The following is an 18,260-nucleotide window of genomic DNA, read 5'->3' on the forward strand; positions in this document are numbered from 1 at the left end:
GTCCGGGTTGCGCCAGAAAAACTTCGCGCGTATATGCGAGTAGTGCATAGTTCTTCTAGCCTACGAAACTCAGTAATAGCTGTCGTGGGTACTGGCAGCTACGATGCTCGTGCTGTTGTGACCCTAGACGAGTGCTGCAATTGGTAGTTTGTTATATGTAGACGAGAAAAGCAATGTTTTCGCCTTGCTATGAAACTCAATAACAGGGTGCTATTCATGCTCCTACTGTCAGAAATTGATGTGGAATGTATTCTGTACAAGGAGCAACAAAGCAATTGACATTGATTTCTACCATTTTGTGAAACATATGCTTCAGTGCCACTGAATTCACAATTCGTTCTCTTCTGGATAGGGCAATGCAAGAGAATTGTCATGAAACCTGAATTGAGACCTGGGTTTACTTCTTGACATATCATTTTCTTCTTCCGCCTGACAAATCTGATGTCTTGCATGAATATGTTAGCTCGGCAGCCCTGATTGGCCCGTGGCCGTGCGGAACTTTTCTGCAGCACGCAGCTTGCTGGGTTTCGTCTATCTCCGCGATCCCCACATGGAGATGACAACGCAAAAGAAAAGAATATCTCGGGTTGCAGATACTCAACTTATTCCAGCCAGCCATGGAATTCGGAAAATGAAGTTCGCTTGCCCTTGTTAAGAAACTCATGGATCTCAAGTGGAGCCTGATAGAGGTGGCGGCGCCGAGCCTGGCTGTTCAGAAACCGGCTTCATGCGATTGGACAAGGAAGATGTTCAGATGGAAGAGATTGGGGTGTCCGATGATGAAGTTTCTTGTTTCGACGGATATAAAAGGGGGGCAGAACACACCCGTCTCCTCTCAACATTCTATCATTATCAGAACAAACAACCACACTCATTTATCTATTTGGCGAACTAACGCCCGAGTCTATCTTTCAAGATGAAGTCCTATTCACTCTCCCTCGTGACTACCATCTTTCTATCTACTGCCTCCCTGGCCACCGCAAAGACATACACGACCAATGTCCCAGTCAAGGAAATCCAAGGAACTTCGTCCATCCAGGGCAACTCGATCACCTGGGTTGAGGATGGCTTTAAGACCTCTATTGACTGCGATAACCAAGGAGAAAACAAGAAGCTCAGCCTCAGCGACAGCAAGAAGTATGCTGGCTGCTGTCTCCCTGGGCAGAGACTCGTCGGGTCTCCTGAGACGGCTTTCGATTGCTGTGCTGAGGGTCATGATCTCGCCGGCTCCAAAGACAGGGGATATATATGCTGCCCGGAGGGTCAGACCTATGACGGTGCTACCTGCCAAGCTGCGGAGCCGGTGTGTGAGAACGGAAAGATGCTGAAGAACGGAGAATGTGTTTGTCCCAAGGGGACTAGAGAGGACGATGATGGAACCTGTGTTCCTGTTAAGTGCTCTTCAGGTTTGGAGACCGGTAGGTGTTGTCCCTCACCCACTGCCCAATGGAGGATAATTCCTCATCTGGACTCAATGGGGAGAAAATGTGTTAACAAACCTAGGGAAATGCTACACCTTCAGAGGCGATAACGGCAACCTCCTCGGCTTCGGTGGTGGCTATTACAGCGCTGCGCCCGAAAGCATTGCTCTGAAATCCGGACGCTTCAAGCTCTGCAAAGAAGAGGAGTGCAAGACTGGAGAGGCCATCAACCCGGCTGATCAGGTGTACATCATGGACATTCACGGTAACCCGCCCAACGGGGCGCACGCGAATAGCTGGCTCAATTCCGCCAAGAATGGCGCACACGTTGGCAAGACGGCTAATTTTGCGCTGGCCGGCAAGTTCTCTGTTACGAAGTGGCCTTGTGGAAAGTACTGCTTGGGTGGGTTTGACTATGGTTTGGGTCCGGCTTGCCCGTCCAAGACGCCTGCCATGACCTTCTACCAGAATGATAAGCAGGCGTGTATTCCATTCGAGTTCACCGAGGTGCCGTGTGATGTGAAAGCGCAGGAGAACAACTGTATCTGGAAGAATAATGAGGACCAATGCTGTGGTGGCGCGGTTGATTGCAGGAGCCCCTGAGATTGACGCCTCGGCTCACTCTTTTGGTAAGAGTTCATGCAAGGTGATTGGTCAACCGAACTTGTGGCTGGTGGCAAGATAGGTATTATGTGTATTTAGTTTTAGTGAAGTACTGTTTTTTCGTTCATATGCAACTGAAATATAAGTATGTACACGCGATGGGAACACCAAGGGTCTGAATACCCTAATTCTCATTTTAGTCGCTTGTACTCATGGCTTATTGACAATTTTATCATTTTCAGCAGCGTAAAACAGAACTGACAAAGACGATCAGTTGCTGAGAGACAGCTTTTTTGATTATATTGTTGCTCGTAATAACATACAGATTGTAATATATTTCAACCTTTCAACTTACCAAGGCTTGACCAGTTGGGAGAATAGTGAATTCATTAAGCTATCGTAATGAGTATCAACGTGTGTAAAGGGCGATTGTGTCAACACGGCTATTGGCTTATGACGTAAATACAAATGGCTTAGTATTATTACTATTCTATTACTATTCAGAAGGTCTACTACTCAGGGATGACGCTTTCTCCATGACTCACATATCCCTGCGTAATGCAGTGCTTGTCTAATACTCGCTCTGCTTAGCCAGGCTAAAATAGCATAAATATTCATTTACAACAGAAGTTAAGTATGTAAACAGCCTCCTACAGTCGCGTACAATAGTGCACGCGCCATTTACACTTCATAATTCTACAGACTATTCCTGATAATTTCTTTGCCAACACCACTCCGTCGCACACAAACGTCAGATAAACGCCCTTATCAGATACTTTACTTACTGACAAATATATTATATATCACTCGGAAGAGACAGACCCAGCGATCACACTACCGGCGGAAGACAACAAGGGGAGCATCACCTCAAGCCTGAGCAATTCGCTAGCCATGACAACAAAACTGGCATGACTTGAGATAAGCAGAAGTAATGGGACTAGGAGATGCACCCGTGTCTATCTAACGGGGTCACAACTGTGCTGGAATGAGACAGTATCCCTCAAGTTCAAAACAACCAGCATCCAGCCGGCATTATCACAACCAAAGAAAAACAGAGTAGAAGATTATATTTAGCTTTTTGTAGCCATACTCCATTCTAGTAGGGAAATCTTCAGAACAGGACAACAGTCAAACAATATCTGATAAAGCTCGGGCCGATTAAAGGCACACTCTTCGGCTTCTGGTCACCCCAATACATGGCCGGCTTTGGGGTGCCGGGGATTCACCTTCTTTCTTGGCAGAGGATGAACAACGTGGGGGGCATGTGCTAGATTTTGAAACATATCCCGCCACAGAACCAGGCCAAGGGGAGTTGGAGGTTGCAGTGTTGGTGAGGATGGAGATAGAGGTACCGGATACAGAAGGGTTTGGAAGTTTTGGTGGTAATATTCAGGTGCCAGGTGGGGAGGAGGTGCACAGGGCTGAAGGTCTGGTGGACTGAGTTGAAAATAGGGTGTATGGTTAGTCTGGTGAACAGAAACCGTGGGGTTGTCGTGTTATGAATAGAGTTATGCGTCTATCAGGGCTTTGACCATTGAGAAGAGAAAGCCAGTTGTCATTGACAGTTTCCTGTCCGTATAGTATGGCAAACAGTATTATTTAGAATGTGGCCACTCAGGATCTCCGGTATATATGTCAGCGAGGATGGTTGCTAACTTCTGTTTACGGAGGGTACTGATGATGTCTTCAATGCAAAATATATAAAGGTCTTCACTTCAGCGACACTATCGCCAGATAAGAATATTCGTTTACTTAACGCATAGCCCGACAGTTTATAAACATATTCCATTGGAGTTAACCCTACCTTGCGATTATCACCGTAAGGTAAGATACTATGAACATGGAATCCAATAAAAGATCCAGAAGACAAAAGTACTAAGTGGGTTCTTGAGATTGAGACATACTCAAGTCACAACCAACCCCTTCGTGCCAGATGTCAGATATACATATTGGCACCCGCGGACATTACCACCCACCACAGTATCCGCGAGTTCGTTGTTGTTCAACTTATCCACCGCATTGGTACTGGCGTTGGCCACATATACGCGAGTCCCCATGTCGATCACACTGCACGCCACGAGGGCGTAGAAGTTATCCTCATCCACCCCCACGTACATACCTGAGGATTTGCCAAGTTCTTCAGTAGGGACTTCGGCCAAAGCACTACGTTTGTTAGCACCAAAATAAGTACATTTTGGATTGGATCACTCACATGAATTTAGAACCGACCGGTATATTGGTCAATCTGGAGGAGCGGAGGTTGCTAACTCCGGCTTGCTTCATCTCGGTGGGGTTGTAGTTGAAGTATCCACCAAAAACGTCGCCGATGAGCACCGATTCGGAGGCCTCAGCCTCCACGGCAAAAGGAGCGCCGCTACTGGCATCTGGGTCACCATACGGGGCGAGGTAGATGCGATCTTCCTTGCCCGAGATCATGATGGCTGTCTCGTTAATATCCGAGACCAGCTTGTAGGAGAAACCAGTGACAGGCTCGACAGCGGTCTCGTTCACCGCGACAGGAACCAATGTCGGAGGCTGTGATGAGCTGCCGCCGTTGCCGAAGGTTTCGTTGACAGCTTGTCCAGGATCCTCGAGGGTGGTGTTGGACTGGCGGGCTTCGATGGTGATCTTCTCGCTGTCCAAAGATCTTTGTGCCACCTTGCTGGAGGATTGGGAAGTCCTGAAGATATGGAGTTAGCCTATAATCTGCTATCCCAAATACTATGCATAGTCAGCTTACCCGACACATCCCAAAGGCTTGCTCCACAGTTCGCGCAGGTCGATGGAATAGTCATAGAGACCGCCCACACTAAGGTAAAAGTAGTTCTGCACTACCAGGTTGACATCAATGCCACTGCAATCCGACGATGGGGCTTTGCCAACGACCTGGAATGAAGGCTGGTCGAAGATGCCGGCGGTACGTTTCCATTTGCCATTGAGCAAATCTATGCCGAACTCCAGGCCAAGCGGCAGGCCAAAGTCGAGAGTCACCGTCGCCTCGGCCCCGTCGAACTTGGAAATGGGCGTAAACTTGGTGTTGAACCCGCTGAGCTTATTGTTCGCCGTGCTGACTAGGTCCAAGTATGCCTCACCCGAGGAGACCTCAAAGCGGGCTCCGATGAGGACGTTTGCCTGGGCTTGGAAGTAGATATCGATGACGGCACTGAGCGATACTTCAGGCCCGATACTGATGACGCCAGGGATCTCAAAGTTGACCAGATTCTTGGACAGCAGCTGCTTCTTGTATCCCTCAATCTTCTTCTGGCCCTGCAGCTTCATAGCCAGCGCCAATTGGGAGTCCCATGACCCGCCGGCTTTGAGATAGCCTGTCTTGAGGCCATCACTGATGCTCCATCCAATGTGACCAGAGACGGACACATCACCCTTGGCGTAGCAGTTCTCGCAGCTCAGCTCACCTGGGAAGACCCCACTAGCCGCAATTACTAGGCCCTCGCCTTCGCCAAACAGACCAGACGTGGTGGGAACCTTCTGAGTACCCTTCCCACCAATATTCCAGTTCTGACTGACCGATGCTGCAAGACTCCATTCGTAACCCAGAGCATCCTGGATCAAGTTCCCAATCTTCTCGCCAAAATCGACAACCTTTTTGACGACCGGCTCAACATATTTATGATATCCTTCCACAACGGCTTCTTTCACTTGCTGGTATTCATTAGCCTCTATTCCTAAGATCTCTGACGATAAGTGATTGAGAGGAGACGCATACCGTAACTTTCTCCTTAAACCAACCTATGACCCATCTTCGATGAAGTACTTGCCTCCTTGCAATCGTTGCAGAGCCGTTGTATTGGAGAGGCTCGGCTTCCGGCACTTCGGTGTAGTCCTCTGTGATCTCGATGCCAAAGAAGTCAGAAAGCGCTTCCGGGTCATCGGAAATGTCTTCAGTGCTGCTTGAGGCGATCATCGTATCTCCTGTGCTGCGACGAGTTACTGCTCCATTATTTGCGGTTTGGTAATGGCCGAATGCCAGGTCGAAGTCCTTAGCCGCCTCCTCCAGCGGCACCTCAGTCACACTGGCACGCGCGCATCGCTGCCCCGATTGGAAGGTAATCGAGGACACGTTCCAATAGCTTCGTGCACCACTCGAGTAGTCACCGCAGCCAGAGTGGTAGGTCGCCAGGATAAGGGGCGACTGGCTTAGCTTCCACTCTTCACTGGCCTGACGCTCGGCATCCTCAGACTCGAAGCAGATGTTCATTTCACCTGGGGAACAGGTGACACTAGAAATGTGCAAGGAATGGTCTAGAACGACTGTGGGGTGATTAAAGTTCGAGACCATATGGCCAAAGGAGGATGTGTCGTTTTCTGAATGACGATTCAGTCAGTAAAAGTATTCACCCTATCAATAAGATATAAAAGTCCTACCAGTTTTCCCATTCTCGCGGAAGTGGAGATTTTGCGTGACTGCTGGAGACAAATGAGTTGGGTCACTAGCATTGTGGCCAGGAGGATGCGCGGGGGTGAGAGTGCGCGATGTTGTTGAAGCCTCAACTGCCAATGGGACAAGGCCCAGAAGACCTAGAGCAGTGGCAAAAAACTTCATAGTGAACAAGGATATCCGAGGTCGAGCGTTACTTTGGAGGATGGAAGAGGGGGACTTCGTCCTGTTTATATATTTTCGATTACCATGCTCGTCTTCCCTAAATTGATTTCTGTAATAGGTCTATCGGCGTCGACATGGTATTCTTAGTCCAAGCAAGTAAGGTCCAAAAATGGGTGTGGACGGTGACGAGCTATCGATCGGGCTGTGTTGCGCTCCGGGTCTGTCTATGTGATGTGATTGTGATACTCCCCAGAGCTACCTTGATGCACCTGCAGATGTAGAAGAAGCACTTTGGAATAGATCCTGATTCGCCAACTACTACGTGCCCCGATCCTGGTCAGATAACAAGTTCAGTTGCAGATCAGTGGAGTATATATATGGCTTTAGTAGTGAATGACGCTTTCCAATAGGTTACGGTCTAATGCTTGATTCGGGACCCATGATGAGATGAGCACTTTCTTCATGGGGCATGGCAGATAGGTCGAGGACCTATACCTTCCCTTAGTGCAGATACGCTATGTAATTGTAGATATATTGAATTTTACATCTTAAAAATATTATCAAAATCTCCCTTTTATTACTCGGCATGACAAGCTGGATGTACTCTTCTGTGTTGCCTGTTTTGACCCAATGAACTCAACCAATGCATCTGCACTGAAAACGAATATGTTACTCCAAGATTCAGCCGCACCCTAGTCTTGGGATAATCCGACTGGTGTTTTCCACTCAGAACACACCTATACCGCCCGATAAGGAGTCATTTCCTTTGCTCGGTATCTAATTCCACGAATGATGTCGCAGGGAAGAGTCGTCCGGTCTATGTTTATGCCACCTTGGGACTCTAGTGTGATTGATGAACTGCTTATTGAGGTAGGACGTGATTTGGTGACTGTTATTTTAGTTGCAGTGTGACTGTGATATCTTGGCTATAATAGCCTACAAGACAATGATCTGCAATTTCAGCCGGAGGGTGGGTACTGTGGCCAACACAGCTACGATTTGCGTTTGTATCTGCTCGGGAATACGGAAAGGAGTGGAGGAGCCACTTTCATGTATGACTTAAACCATATTAGGCAAAAGTTGTTCAGCTGAAAAGACCAGGAAATGGTCCGCCTCACTAGTAGGTCGACTAGCAGCGGTCCGTAACAACTGAACACTGGTTTCCAGCCTCCGCTTAGCTACTGAGGAAGAAAAAAGAAAAAAAGAAAAAGACGAAAAGCAAAATGAGACATGAGAAATCAAACTGAAGGAACTTGACAAAAAATGGTTCTAAAATATAACATCGCCAATTGAAAGAGGTAGTACACATAATAACTGGGCCTTTATTAATGTTGACCAATAGTATACAGCTATAATGTTATTAGATCATGTGCATCTTTCCTGACTCCCTTCCCAATTAACTCATCCTGCTGGTCATTCCCTCTAACCTCTATGATCACTACAGAGCTATCTCTTCTCCTACAGTTATCCCACTTTTGGTGCTCGAATCAACTACCATTTCTGTCCTTCCGACCAGCCAGCGATCGGATGGAAGCTAGCCTTTGATAGCGACATCTCGTAAACACGGTTTGCGGTATGCCAGAGCCATTAGTCAATGGCGGCGGTTCAGTTGTCACATAGAATAGAGCAATTGACGCTATATTCAGTGAGACAGAACCAGAAGTGATTTCTATCAGCCTAACTATATAGCTCCTATGAATATAATGAGATCGTGTAGAAATGTATTTACACTATCCCTCACTAATATTCCACACACATGACCTATGCGACATCGATGATCAAACCATACTTCGACCAGAGATTGCAGCGGGACGCACAGCCCTGCCATATACCAAATCTTCCCCAGGATAAATGTATGTTTTTCTTGCCACGATTTTAACCCATTAAACCCGTGTGGGCGGGTCCACTTACCACTCGGAGGGTATATCAATTGGTACTGGCGGTCGCTCACAGCCGCACTGGCGGCCTTGGCCATGAAAATGACTCTATGAATGTGAAAAAGCCTGTAGAGTTCCATTGTGCCTGTGGTATGAGCAATAAGTCGAGAGGCTCAGCAGTCTTGCGATGGTAGGAGGAACAGCTATCTGCACGTTCGGCACGTGTAGGCCTGCGCTGAGCAAACCAAGTTAGATGTAAGTACCCCACCAAATAGTGCGGAGAACAACTGCGATTCTAGGAAAAGTGCTTAACGTTAGCGGTAAAACCAAAAATGAAACAATATGGCAATAAGAAATTAGTGCTTACATCCTTGTTTGTAAAGGTACATTTGCCACGCTCGTATTTGTCAGGTCAAGGATGATCAGCGAGCTCTATCAACGGTCGTCAATTGCAGCTATATCTGCATGTGCAGCAGTTGTCTGGACGGGAGCTTGGTGTAAAATAATGATATTGGAATCAATGGCTTCTTGTGTACATTGTTTTGAGAAGTCCGGAGAGGAGTCAAAGGATATTTACAATTTATCAAGAGCCTAGTATATGGAGTATGAAGGGAGTTTTCTAACAAAAGGGGAACAAGACAGGCCCGCCATGCATCTCCGCCACCTTCGAGTCGTGTGGGCCGATCTCTGAGCTATAAGCTTAGCGGATCATGCTAACAGTGCGTAGGAGCCAATGAGGTACGGATTTGTACATAGTTGTGAAATCGTCACCCGCAAAAGGCCGCTTTAGACCAAGCAGGAATGCGATACGATGCTCTTTTAGGAAATATTACTCCCGAGTACGGAGTGATGGAGAAACATTTCGGTCTTAGTTGATATTCTGCCGTAGCAGACATGGAATATACCCTTCTTAAGAAGCTAAGTAGACAGCTATGGGGATTATCTTGAAGGCCTGGGGTTATTCGACATTGGCTATTTGTCATAAACCCTGATGACATCCTCTTCCGTTGATATGTAACTAACCTCCACACGAGCTACTTTCCTTGCAGCAAAGGGCCGCGTGGGGTAGTAGCCAATATTATTGAGCGCAGTCCAGCCCTTGTTAATACCGCAGTTAGTATACAGGTTCGTACTATAGTCCCATGATATTAGGTAGCAGCTGATGAGGCAACATAAGTGCAATCCCCAGCTTGTAAGGATGATGTTCCTCATCCACTACAGCAATTTGCTCAAGATACAACAGAGCAAGCCTATGGCTAGTATAACCTCAGCATGTTATTCTACATTACATAGCTAGCTAGTCACATGTCAACACGCCTTTTCCCAAAGACAGTCTCTGTTATTCCCTCGTTGTACATTGGCAAAGGTGCAGAATGGGTGTGATCTGCAAAGTACGGAACTTTTGAGCCAGTTGGAGAGTAGTTTCCTCTCTTGACTCCCCCTCTGTCTCACCCTGAGAGCAATGTAAACTTTTGTAAGCATGTGATAAACTCAACCAAGATATGCGGGTACACAAGAAACCGACTGTGATGACCTGTCACATGGCCAATGAAAGATAGCGAATTAAAGCTTATAAGTGATGCGCAACAGACTCAGAGTTCTAGTCTTTTACCGGATAGTCTATGAAATAAGATAGCCGGACGCTCATGCCTGAAGTGCACCAGGCGGGATCGTGACACTGACTATTCGGAGGGCCATTACCAACAAAACCTGGTTTGACTGTCCAGCTCCGATGCAAAACATGGGACTCGGATGTGCCTGTTTACAAATAGTGCCGGGTAGCCAGCTTTGGCAGTATTCGTAGCCACATCGGGTAGGTCACCTTCCGAGATAGAGTCGGCCTCATCCGAGAGCCCCAACAAGGCTGTACAAAATGGAGTATATTGATTACATTAGCTGCTCTAATACGCCTACTAGCTACTATCTACATATCCTGACCAAATTTGGAAGAAGGACTCGGAGCTGAATAATTATTTAAAACTCTAGTAGGGAAATCATTACAACAGGACAACCGTCAAATAATGTCTGATAAGTTCAAAACTAATATTATTCAATAGTACTTTACACGCAGAATATAATAATATAATCTCTATTCACTTAATCAATTGTTATATGGAGTTATAAGTATTTAAATATAATAATATTTATTTATTTCTAAATTTAGTTAGTGTATGTAACGGAAATTTAATCAGAGTAAGATATATAATAGAAATTCAAATCAGGTTAATATTTTTGTCTATTGAAAGATACACAAGAAGTATTTAAAAACATCTTGTTTCTGCCGGGAGCTCAACCGAAGATAAGATAATCTGGTAGGGAAATCGTCACAACGGGACAACGGTCAAATGATGTCTGATAAGTTTTTAAATAGTCTTATTTAATAGGGCTTTCTACGAGGAATACAGTAATATAACTTTTATTTTTTTTATTTAATTATTCTATGGAGTTATAAGTATTTAAAAATAATAATATATATTTCTAAATTCAGTTAAAATATATAACAGAAATTTAATCAGGTTAATATATATAATAAAAATTTAAAATCAGATTAATATGCTTTTCCATGGATACTAAACCTAATTAAATCTATTAATTATTATAAAAATAAATATTATAATAATAAGTATTATATTTATAAGTATTACTCTAATAAATATTATATAAATTAATATATTAATATATCTATAAATCCTAAGAATCCTAACCCACTGGAAAGATTAAATCAAAGATATTTATTATTGTGATAGGATCTACTTGTCAGGGTAGAAAGCCTGTTGACTAGGTAAGGAATCCGCCATGAAATGTAATAGATTGGTCTAATAATCAACAAAGGTAGCCTATATCCACGAGATAGACTGATCCTTGAGAGATCAGTAGCTTATTATAAAGAAATCAGCATCTTATAGGTGTCGGGAAGATATAGAACCTCTATTAATAATTTCATAACTCTTATAATCATTATAATATATTATTCTAATATCCAAGATCTTAATAGCTAGATTATTTTATTATAAATAATACTCTTCTTCGCTGGGACGAGCTATCTGGCTTAAGTATTAGAAATAGCCTTATATATTTCTGATTTAGAATAATATAAATCTAATAACAGAAAGCAGGAAATCCGCGGGGAATACTGTAGAGATAAGGTTATATACTATTTCTGTATAGTTTTAAGAATGTTTAATTATATTTACATGGATGGATTAGTAGAGGAGAAATATAAATAAAAAATCTTTTTATATTACTTCTTTTTCTTCTCTTTTTTTATCCCGGGGTCGTTGTTTCTTTGGTAGTTTAGTATTATTTTATTTATTTTTTATAGTCTTTTTATTAATTCTTTATTATTTCTATTATTATATATTAATCATTTAGTGATCAAGTACTATTTTATACTTATTTCTTATTTTATTTATCTCTGAATTATATATTCTATATTAGATTTCTTGATATAATTAACAAAGTATATTATTATTATTATAGAGCTGCAGTTAACTAATTATATTCTATCTATACTATAATAATTAAACTATAATAACTATAATATATATATTATTTTTATATTTTAGTAAAGAATTTCAAACCTGATAAAATAGAAATATAGAAAGCTTTTAAGATTAACTGTATTCTTAAAAGAAAAGAGTTTATTTTATATTATTAATATTATAGCCAGTATAGCAGCTGTAAAGTAATATAGATTTATAGATTCTCTTTAATATTTCTAGATTAATATGATTAGACTCCTGTAGGAGCCTTAGAAAATACTATTAAATTAATTAAGTTTCTAGACTAGTACTATATTTATTTCTTTTATATTCCAGAGAATAAAAAGAATAATATCTTTATCAATTTTAATAAATATATTATTTATACTGTTAATAACTATGTTATATATCTGGATAAGATTTTTATTTAGATAATAATAATTTATAACTATTATTATAGTCTTTCAGTTGTCCAGAAATTAGTATATAAAAGATAGTTTAATTATTAATTATTATACTAATATTTTACTAGTATTATATTATTAATTATAAAGTATTTCTAGCTAGATATTACAAGATTATAAGAGTTAATATTAAGAAACTATATCTTATATCCGGTGATTCTAGCTTTATTTTATAGACTTTAATAAAATAATTATTTTATACTAATATTTCGGCCGCGGTTGGTCTGCAGTTTAATAATAATAGATTAAATAATATTCTTAAGTAGATATTTGAAGAGTTTCTAGTAGCTTTAGAAAAGTTATAAAGATAATTTATCTTTAAATTATAACTGAATTAGTACTGAATAACAGTAAATTATAATTATTAATATATATAGATACAGTCTGTTATCTTATAATAATATTTAAAATATATTTATTAATATATTAATAAAAGATTATCTGACTAGTTTATCATCAACAGCTGGATATGATTCTGTAGATTATCTAGTAGTATTTTATTGGATTTTCTTTAATTATTATAGTTTCTGATGTATTTTCTGATATTTTTTAATATTTTTTTATATATTTACTATATTTTTACTAAGAATCTACTAGTTATATTTATTTAGCTATTCTTTTTATTTAATTAGATAATAGTCTTGGCTGTTATATTATTAGTAATCTTTAATTTTTTTAATTTTCTATTTATTCTTATTATTTAAATTAGGTATCAGGAGTAGTTTCTTATATTTTTAATTAATATTCTATAATTCTAGTAGAGAAATATAGAATATATTATAGATTTATTTATATTTCTTAAGTAAATATAAGTGGTATGCTTGGAATCTAATATATTTAAGAATCTGAAAAGATTCTATGAACTTTAGGACTAACTTTCTTGATTTTTTAAATTATAAATTCTAGATTAATAGCTTAACTAGATTTCTTTTTTTAAATAAGAATAGCTTTCTATATTTATTATAGTATTTTTTTATCTTTTTATAATTATTTACTATGTCTTCTGTAACTGTTCCCTTATTTTTTTAAGTCTTTCAATCTTATTCTATATGGCTGGGATTTTTTACTGTTAAAGATTATTCTTAATCCTGATATGAAAATCTGGAGAATAATTATATAAAATATAATAAAAAAATATGCCCGTGGTTATATTATTTATATTATTATAAATAAATTAAGTAATTAGTAATATTACTAGCCAGTTAAAATTAAACTAGCTAGAGTAGTATTAAAGATAAAATTTAAAGATTTAGTTTATTTGTTCTGTTTAGCTATTAATTTAAGAATAAAATATAGTTAATAGCTTCAAGATTATATAGCTGTTATATATTAGATTTAACTAGAATTTACTTATAAAAATTAATCCTTGATTAGATATAATATCTGATAATAATTTAAAGACTAGTTTTATTTATTTATAAAATAGTTCCGCAAGGTCTGGGGTATTTATTATTAATAAAATAATAAAGAAAAGATAGTATTTTAAAAATTAATTAATAATAATAAGAATAGCATTAATAGTTTTATTATATTAAATAATTAGAGATAGTCCTGTAATAAAATCTATTACTAATTTATTAAAAAAATAAGATAAAATTAGTAAAGATTTAAGAGTACTATATAATTAATATTTTAAAATAGTATTATCTTGATATATTAAATAAGTTTAAATATATTTAACTATATTATAGTATAATCTATTCCAGTGGAATTTCCTGTATAATAATATTTCTATTCTTATTTTTCTGAAGTATCCTGCTAATAAATTATTATAATATAAATAAATAAGTATCTGATATAATGCCTTAGAGGAGAAGATATAATAATAATCTTTAAAATATAAATAATCTGTAGTTTTTACTGTCTAATACTTTTAACCTGATTATCTTTATTAAATAACAGCTTTTTATTATTATATCTCTAGATTTTTATTCTGTAAATATAAGATTATCTTTTAAAATTCAGAATTATATGTATCTGAGTACAGAACTTTTATAATATATATTTATAATACTATAGATTAAGAAATGAATCTTTTTTAAAATAAGTTTTTTTAAATAATTTAATTAGTTGTCTTTATACTAGCTTGATTATTAGAATTCTTTAAGCTTAATATAATACAGATATTAAATCCAGGATAATCTTATATATCTTAAGATTTAAACTAAGATTTTTCTTTAACTAAGTCTTTTATTATCAGAAATAATATATCCATGAACTGCTCTTAGATCAGGATTAATAATTCTTCTTATAGAATAGATTTTATCTGAGATTTTAAAAATATTCTAGAGAGTCTATCTATTGGATTTAATTTTTCTATTTTATATTTAATAATAAAATTATAAGAGATTAAATTTATAAGCTATCAGGCTTATCTTCTGTTAACTCTAGTTTAATATATGAAAAATTATAAATTTAAATGGTTAGATAGGATTTTAATGGTTTGGAGAGTACTTTTAAGATATTATTATTATTATTTAAAAAAGTAAATAATAGTAAATAACTCTTAATCTAGAGTATTATAATTTAGCTTAGTACTAGAGAATTTATAAGACTAGAAGATAATTAAATAAAATATATTCTTATTATTAAATTAGGATAAGATGCTGCTTATTTTTTCTTTTAATATATTAATTTCTAGATACTAGGATTTTGTAGGATTGAAGTATATTAATAAAGATATTTACTGAAAAACAGTAATTAGATAATAAAAAATAAGTTATTTATATAGGTTTAAGCAGATTTTCCCAGATTTTTAACTATTAACTGCTCTATAAAGTAAGGAGATAAGTAATAAAATGATTTAAAAATAGTTCTAGATAAATTAATAGTAGAAGTTATAGAATTCTAGAAAGATCTGGATATTATAATAACTTTTAAAGATTAACCATGAAATGATATTATTTATCTGTTAGAAATCTATAAATACTCTAGTAATATTAATAATATATTCTAAGAATTTAACTTGAGATTAGTAAAATAAATACTTAAATAATTTTATATAAAGTTAGACTTCTCAGAGTCTTTCTAGTATTTGGTAAATATACTTTATATAAGATTTTTTATCTGATAAAAAGATAAAGATATTATTAAGATATACTATATAAAAGTTATTAAGAAATCCATGAAATACTATATATATATAATTTTAAAAGATTACAGAAGTATTAATTAGTCTGAATAATATAATAATATATTTAAAATAGCTGTATTAGATATAGAATACTATTTTTTATTTATTATTTTCTTTAATACAGATTTAATAGTAGATATTCTTGATATTAATTGTTAAGAAATATTTATTATCTGAGATTCTGTCAAGAATCTCTGAAATAAGAGATAAAGAATAATGATTTTTTACTGAAATCTTATTAAAATCTCTGTAGTCTATATAAAGATATAAATTATTATTTTTTTTTAATATAAAGAGAATAGAGGCCCCTGCAGGATTCTTAGAAGATTAGATTTAATCTAGTTTCAGGTTTTCTTTGATATATTCTTATAAGATCTTGAGTTTAGCCTCTAATAAGAAATATATAGATTTATAAGAAAATATCTTATTAAAATTAATATTAATAGCATAGTCTACAGGGCCATGAGAAAAAAGTTATTAGAAAAAATTTATAAAAAATATATTTTAAAACTCCTGAAGTTTAATTAGAATTACTTTTAGATTTAAAAATAAATTATAAGGTCTTTTCTCTGGAAGTTAAATATCTTCAGGAAGTTTAATAATAATATATACTCTTATAAAGTTTCAGATTACTCTATTAAATTAGGTAGTAAAAAGAAAAAAGATAAATAATATAATAAACTATTATTATTGATTCTATACTGATAAATTAATATAGAAGTCTTGAAGTATAATTATTAATAACAGAATCAGATTACTGTGTAGACAGGGATCTTGATTAATTTTTATATAATATTATTTAAAGATACAGATACTCTTTTATAAATTAGTAATAATAATAAGAACTTTCCATATTCTATAGATAGAAATAGTAACTTAATTAATAATTTTAATTTTAGATACAGTGACTGGAGTATATTAGAGATTATAAATCTTAATAAATTAATAACTGATAATATCTATTTTTATATAACTATCTAGATCCGCAAAGGTTTTAAGACTATTTTAAATATGAATAAAAATATGGAAATAATAAATAATTCTTACTTTAGATAAAGAAGTTAAAATTATAAGATTTATTTTAACTTCTCTACTTTTTTCTTGGAATCTGATAAATATTAATAGATTCTAGTAGATTAAATCTTTCTCTCTTTAGTAAAATATTGATTTATAAGATACTGGATATTATTATATATAAAGTATTATAATTAATTATTATCCTTTCCTATAGGATTCTCTTTATGATTTAATATATCTTCTTTAATTAATTAATTAGAGTGGCTTTGGAAGTACTTATATAATTTATAATTATTGGATTAATTATTATTTTATTTATATTTTCCTCTATTACTCTATAATTTATAGTAATAGATAGTAATAACTACTATTTTATCCTGTTCCTCTGGTAGATAGAGAATATATTTTTATATATAATAATTAAGATTAGACAATAACTTAGTAAAGTAGGATAGAGCTCTTTTCTTCTTAGCTTAATAAAGAAAATATTATTTTAAGATATTAAAATAAATATAAAACTTTCTTAGATCTTGACTGTATTACTGGTAAGCCTGTTTAAGTTAAGCTATAATATCTGATTAGAGAATAATAATATTCTGAATTAAGGTAAAAGTCTAATTCTTAAACTAAGACTATAATTTCTTAAGGGATTGTCTTACTTCCGGGCTTTTATTATTAATAAGATAATACTATCTCTGTCTATATACCGGATCCATATAGCTAATAATAATAAGAATCTTGTATTTCTCTAATGAATACTTAGGAATTTTCTAAAATATATATTCTAGATTAATAATCCATTCTTAGTGTTTCTGGAGGTTGAAGTTTAAAATAAAATAAAGAATATTTTTAAACTTAATCTCTTCCTTATCTCTTTTAGATTTAAAAGAGAATTAATAGTATCTAGAGGATATTTTGTCCAGGAAACTATATTTCTAGAGATAAGCTATTTTTTTTTATAGATTAACAGCCTGTTCCAATTAATAGACATGTTCTTTTAATTATTAGATTTCTTCAGTAGTAGGAATTGTATTTAATAATAATTTAAGATTAATATAATTACTAGATATTTTTCTTTTTTTTATTATCTTTAAGGGGTGGCATCTTCCTTAGATAGTTGAAATGAGAAGAATCAGAATATGATAAGATCTACTTGTTAGAATAGAAAGCCTGTTAACTAGGTAAGAAATCTGCTATAAAATATAATAGATTAGTCTAATAATCAACAAAGATAGCCTATATCCATGAGATAGACTGATCCTTGAGAGATCAGTAGCTCATTACAAAGGAATCAGCATCTTATAGGTATCGGGGAGGTGTAGAACCTCTATCAATGACCTCACAACTCTCATAACCATTGTAATACATCATTCCGATGCCCAAGGCCCCGATAGCTAGGTTATTCTATCACAAATATTTTAATAATATTTATTATATTAGAGTTATATATCTTTAAGAAATATCTTTTTCTATAATATTAATATATAATAGTCTATGTATATACTTGTAACTAATTATAAAAAAATAAAGATTATAATCTAGCCTACAGGCTGTAAAAATAATATTATTATAAAAATAAAATAAAAATTTAAAAAATAATATAATATTAATATAATTAAATTTATATGAGCTAGCAGATAATAAAAAAATATATATATTATAATAAATGGTCTTCTTATAATTTTTATATTAGGGTTTT

At 35.7% G+C, this 18,260-nt stretch overlaps 2 protein-coding genes across 2 annotated transcripts; one reads left to right on the forward strand and one right to left on the reverse strand.

Moving 5' to 3' along the window:
- The first annotated feature begins 781 nt into the window (after positions 1–781).
- Positions 782–2,134, forward strand: BO85DRAFT_495037 (cysteine-rich secreted protein). Its single transcript, XM_025663899.1, has 2 exons — positions 782–1,418; positions 1,504–2,134. The coding sequence occupies exons 1-2, from the start codon at positions 917–919 to the stop codon at positions 2,022–2,024; spliced, it is 1,023 nt and encodes a 340-aa protein (XP_025521156.1). The 5' UTR covers positions 782–916; the 3' UTR covers positions 2,025–2,134.
- Positions 2,135–3,724: 1,590 nt separating this feature from the next.
- Positions 3,725–6,614, reverse strand: BO85DRAFT_410983 (uncharacterized protein). The gene is made up of 5 exons (XM_025657506.1): positions 6,411–6,614; positions 5,752–6,350; positions 4,765–5,687; positions 4,237–4,704; positions 3,725–4,187 (listed from the first exon to the last, which is right to left on the reverse strand). The coding sequence occupies exons 1-5, from the start codon at positions 6,586–6,588 to the stop codon at positions 3,929–3,931; spliced, it is 2,427 nt and encodes an 808-aa protein (XP_025521157.1). The 5' UTR covers positions 6,589–6,614; the 3' UTR covers positions 3,725–3,928.
- Positions 6,615–18,260: the final 11,646 nt, after the last annotated feature.

Source organism: Aspergillus piperis (genome assembly GCF_003184755.1).
Source record: "Aspergillus piperis CBS 112811 unplaced genomic scaffold BO85scaffold_1, whole genome shotgun sequence".
NCBI lineage: Eukaryota > Fungi > Ascomycota > Eurotiomycetes > Eurotiales > Aspergillaceae > Aspergillus > Aspergillus piperis.

What these genes read in the sequence shown, in the direction of transcription:
- BO85DRAFT_495037 (XM_025663899.1), top strand. Translation starts at nt 917, where the DNA reads ATGAAGTCCTATTCACTCTCCCTCGTGACTACCATCTTTCTATCTACT. An exon ending in CTCTTCAGGTTTGGAGACCG is followed by an intron (nt 1,419 to 1,503) that starts GTAGGTGTTGTC and finishes TAACAAACCTAG; the next exon opens with GGAAATGCTACACCTTCAGA.
- BO85DRAFT_410983 (XM_025657506.1), bottom strand. Translation starts at nt 6,588, where the DNA reads ATGAAGTTTTTTGCCACTGCTCTAGGTCTTCTGGGCCTTGTCCCATTG. An exon ending in CCGCGAGAATGGGAAAACTG is followed by an intron (nt 6,351 to 6,410) that starts GTAGGACTTTTA and finishes ATCGTCATTCAG; the next exon opens with AAAACGACACATCCTCCTTT. An exon ending in GGTTTAAGGAGAAAGTTACG is followed by an intron (nt 5,688 to 5,751) that starts GTATGCGTCTCC and finishes AATGAATACCAG; the next exon opens with CAAGTGAAAGAAGCCGTTGT.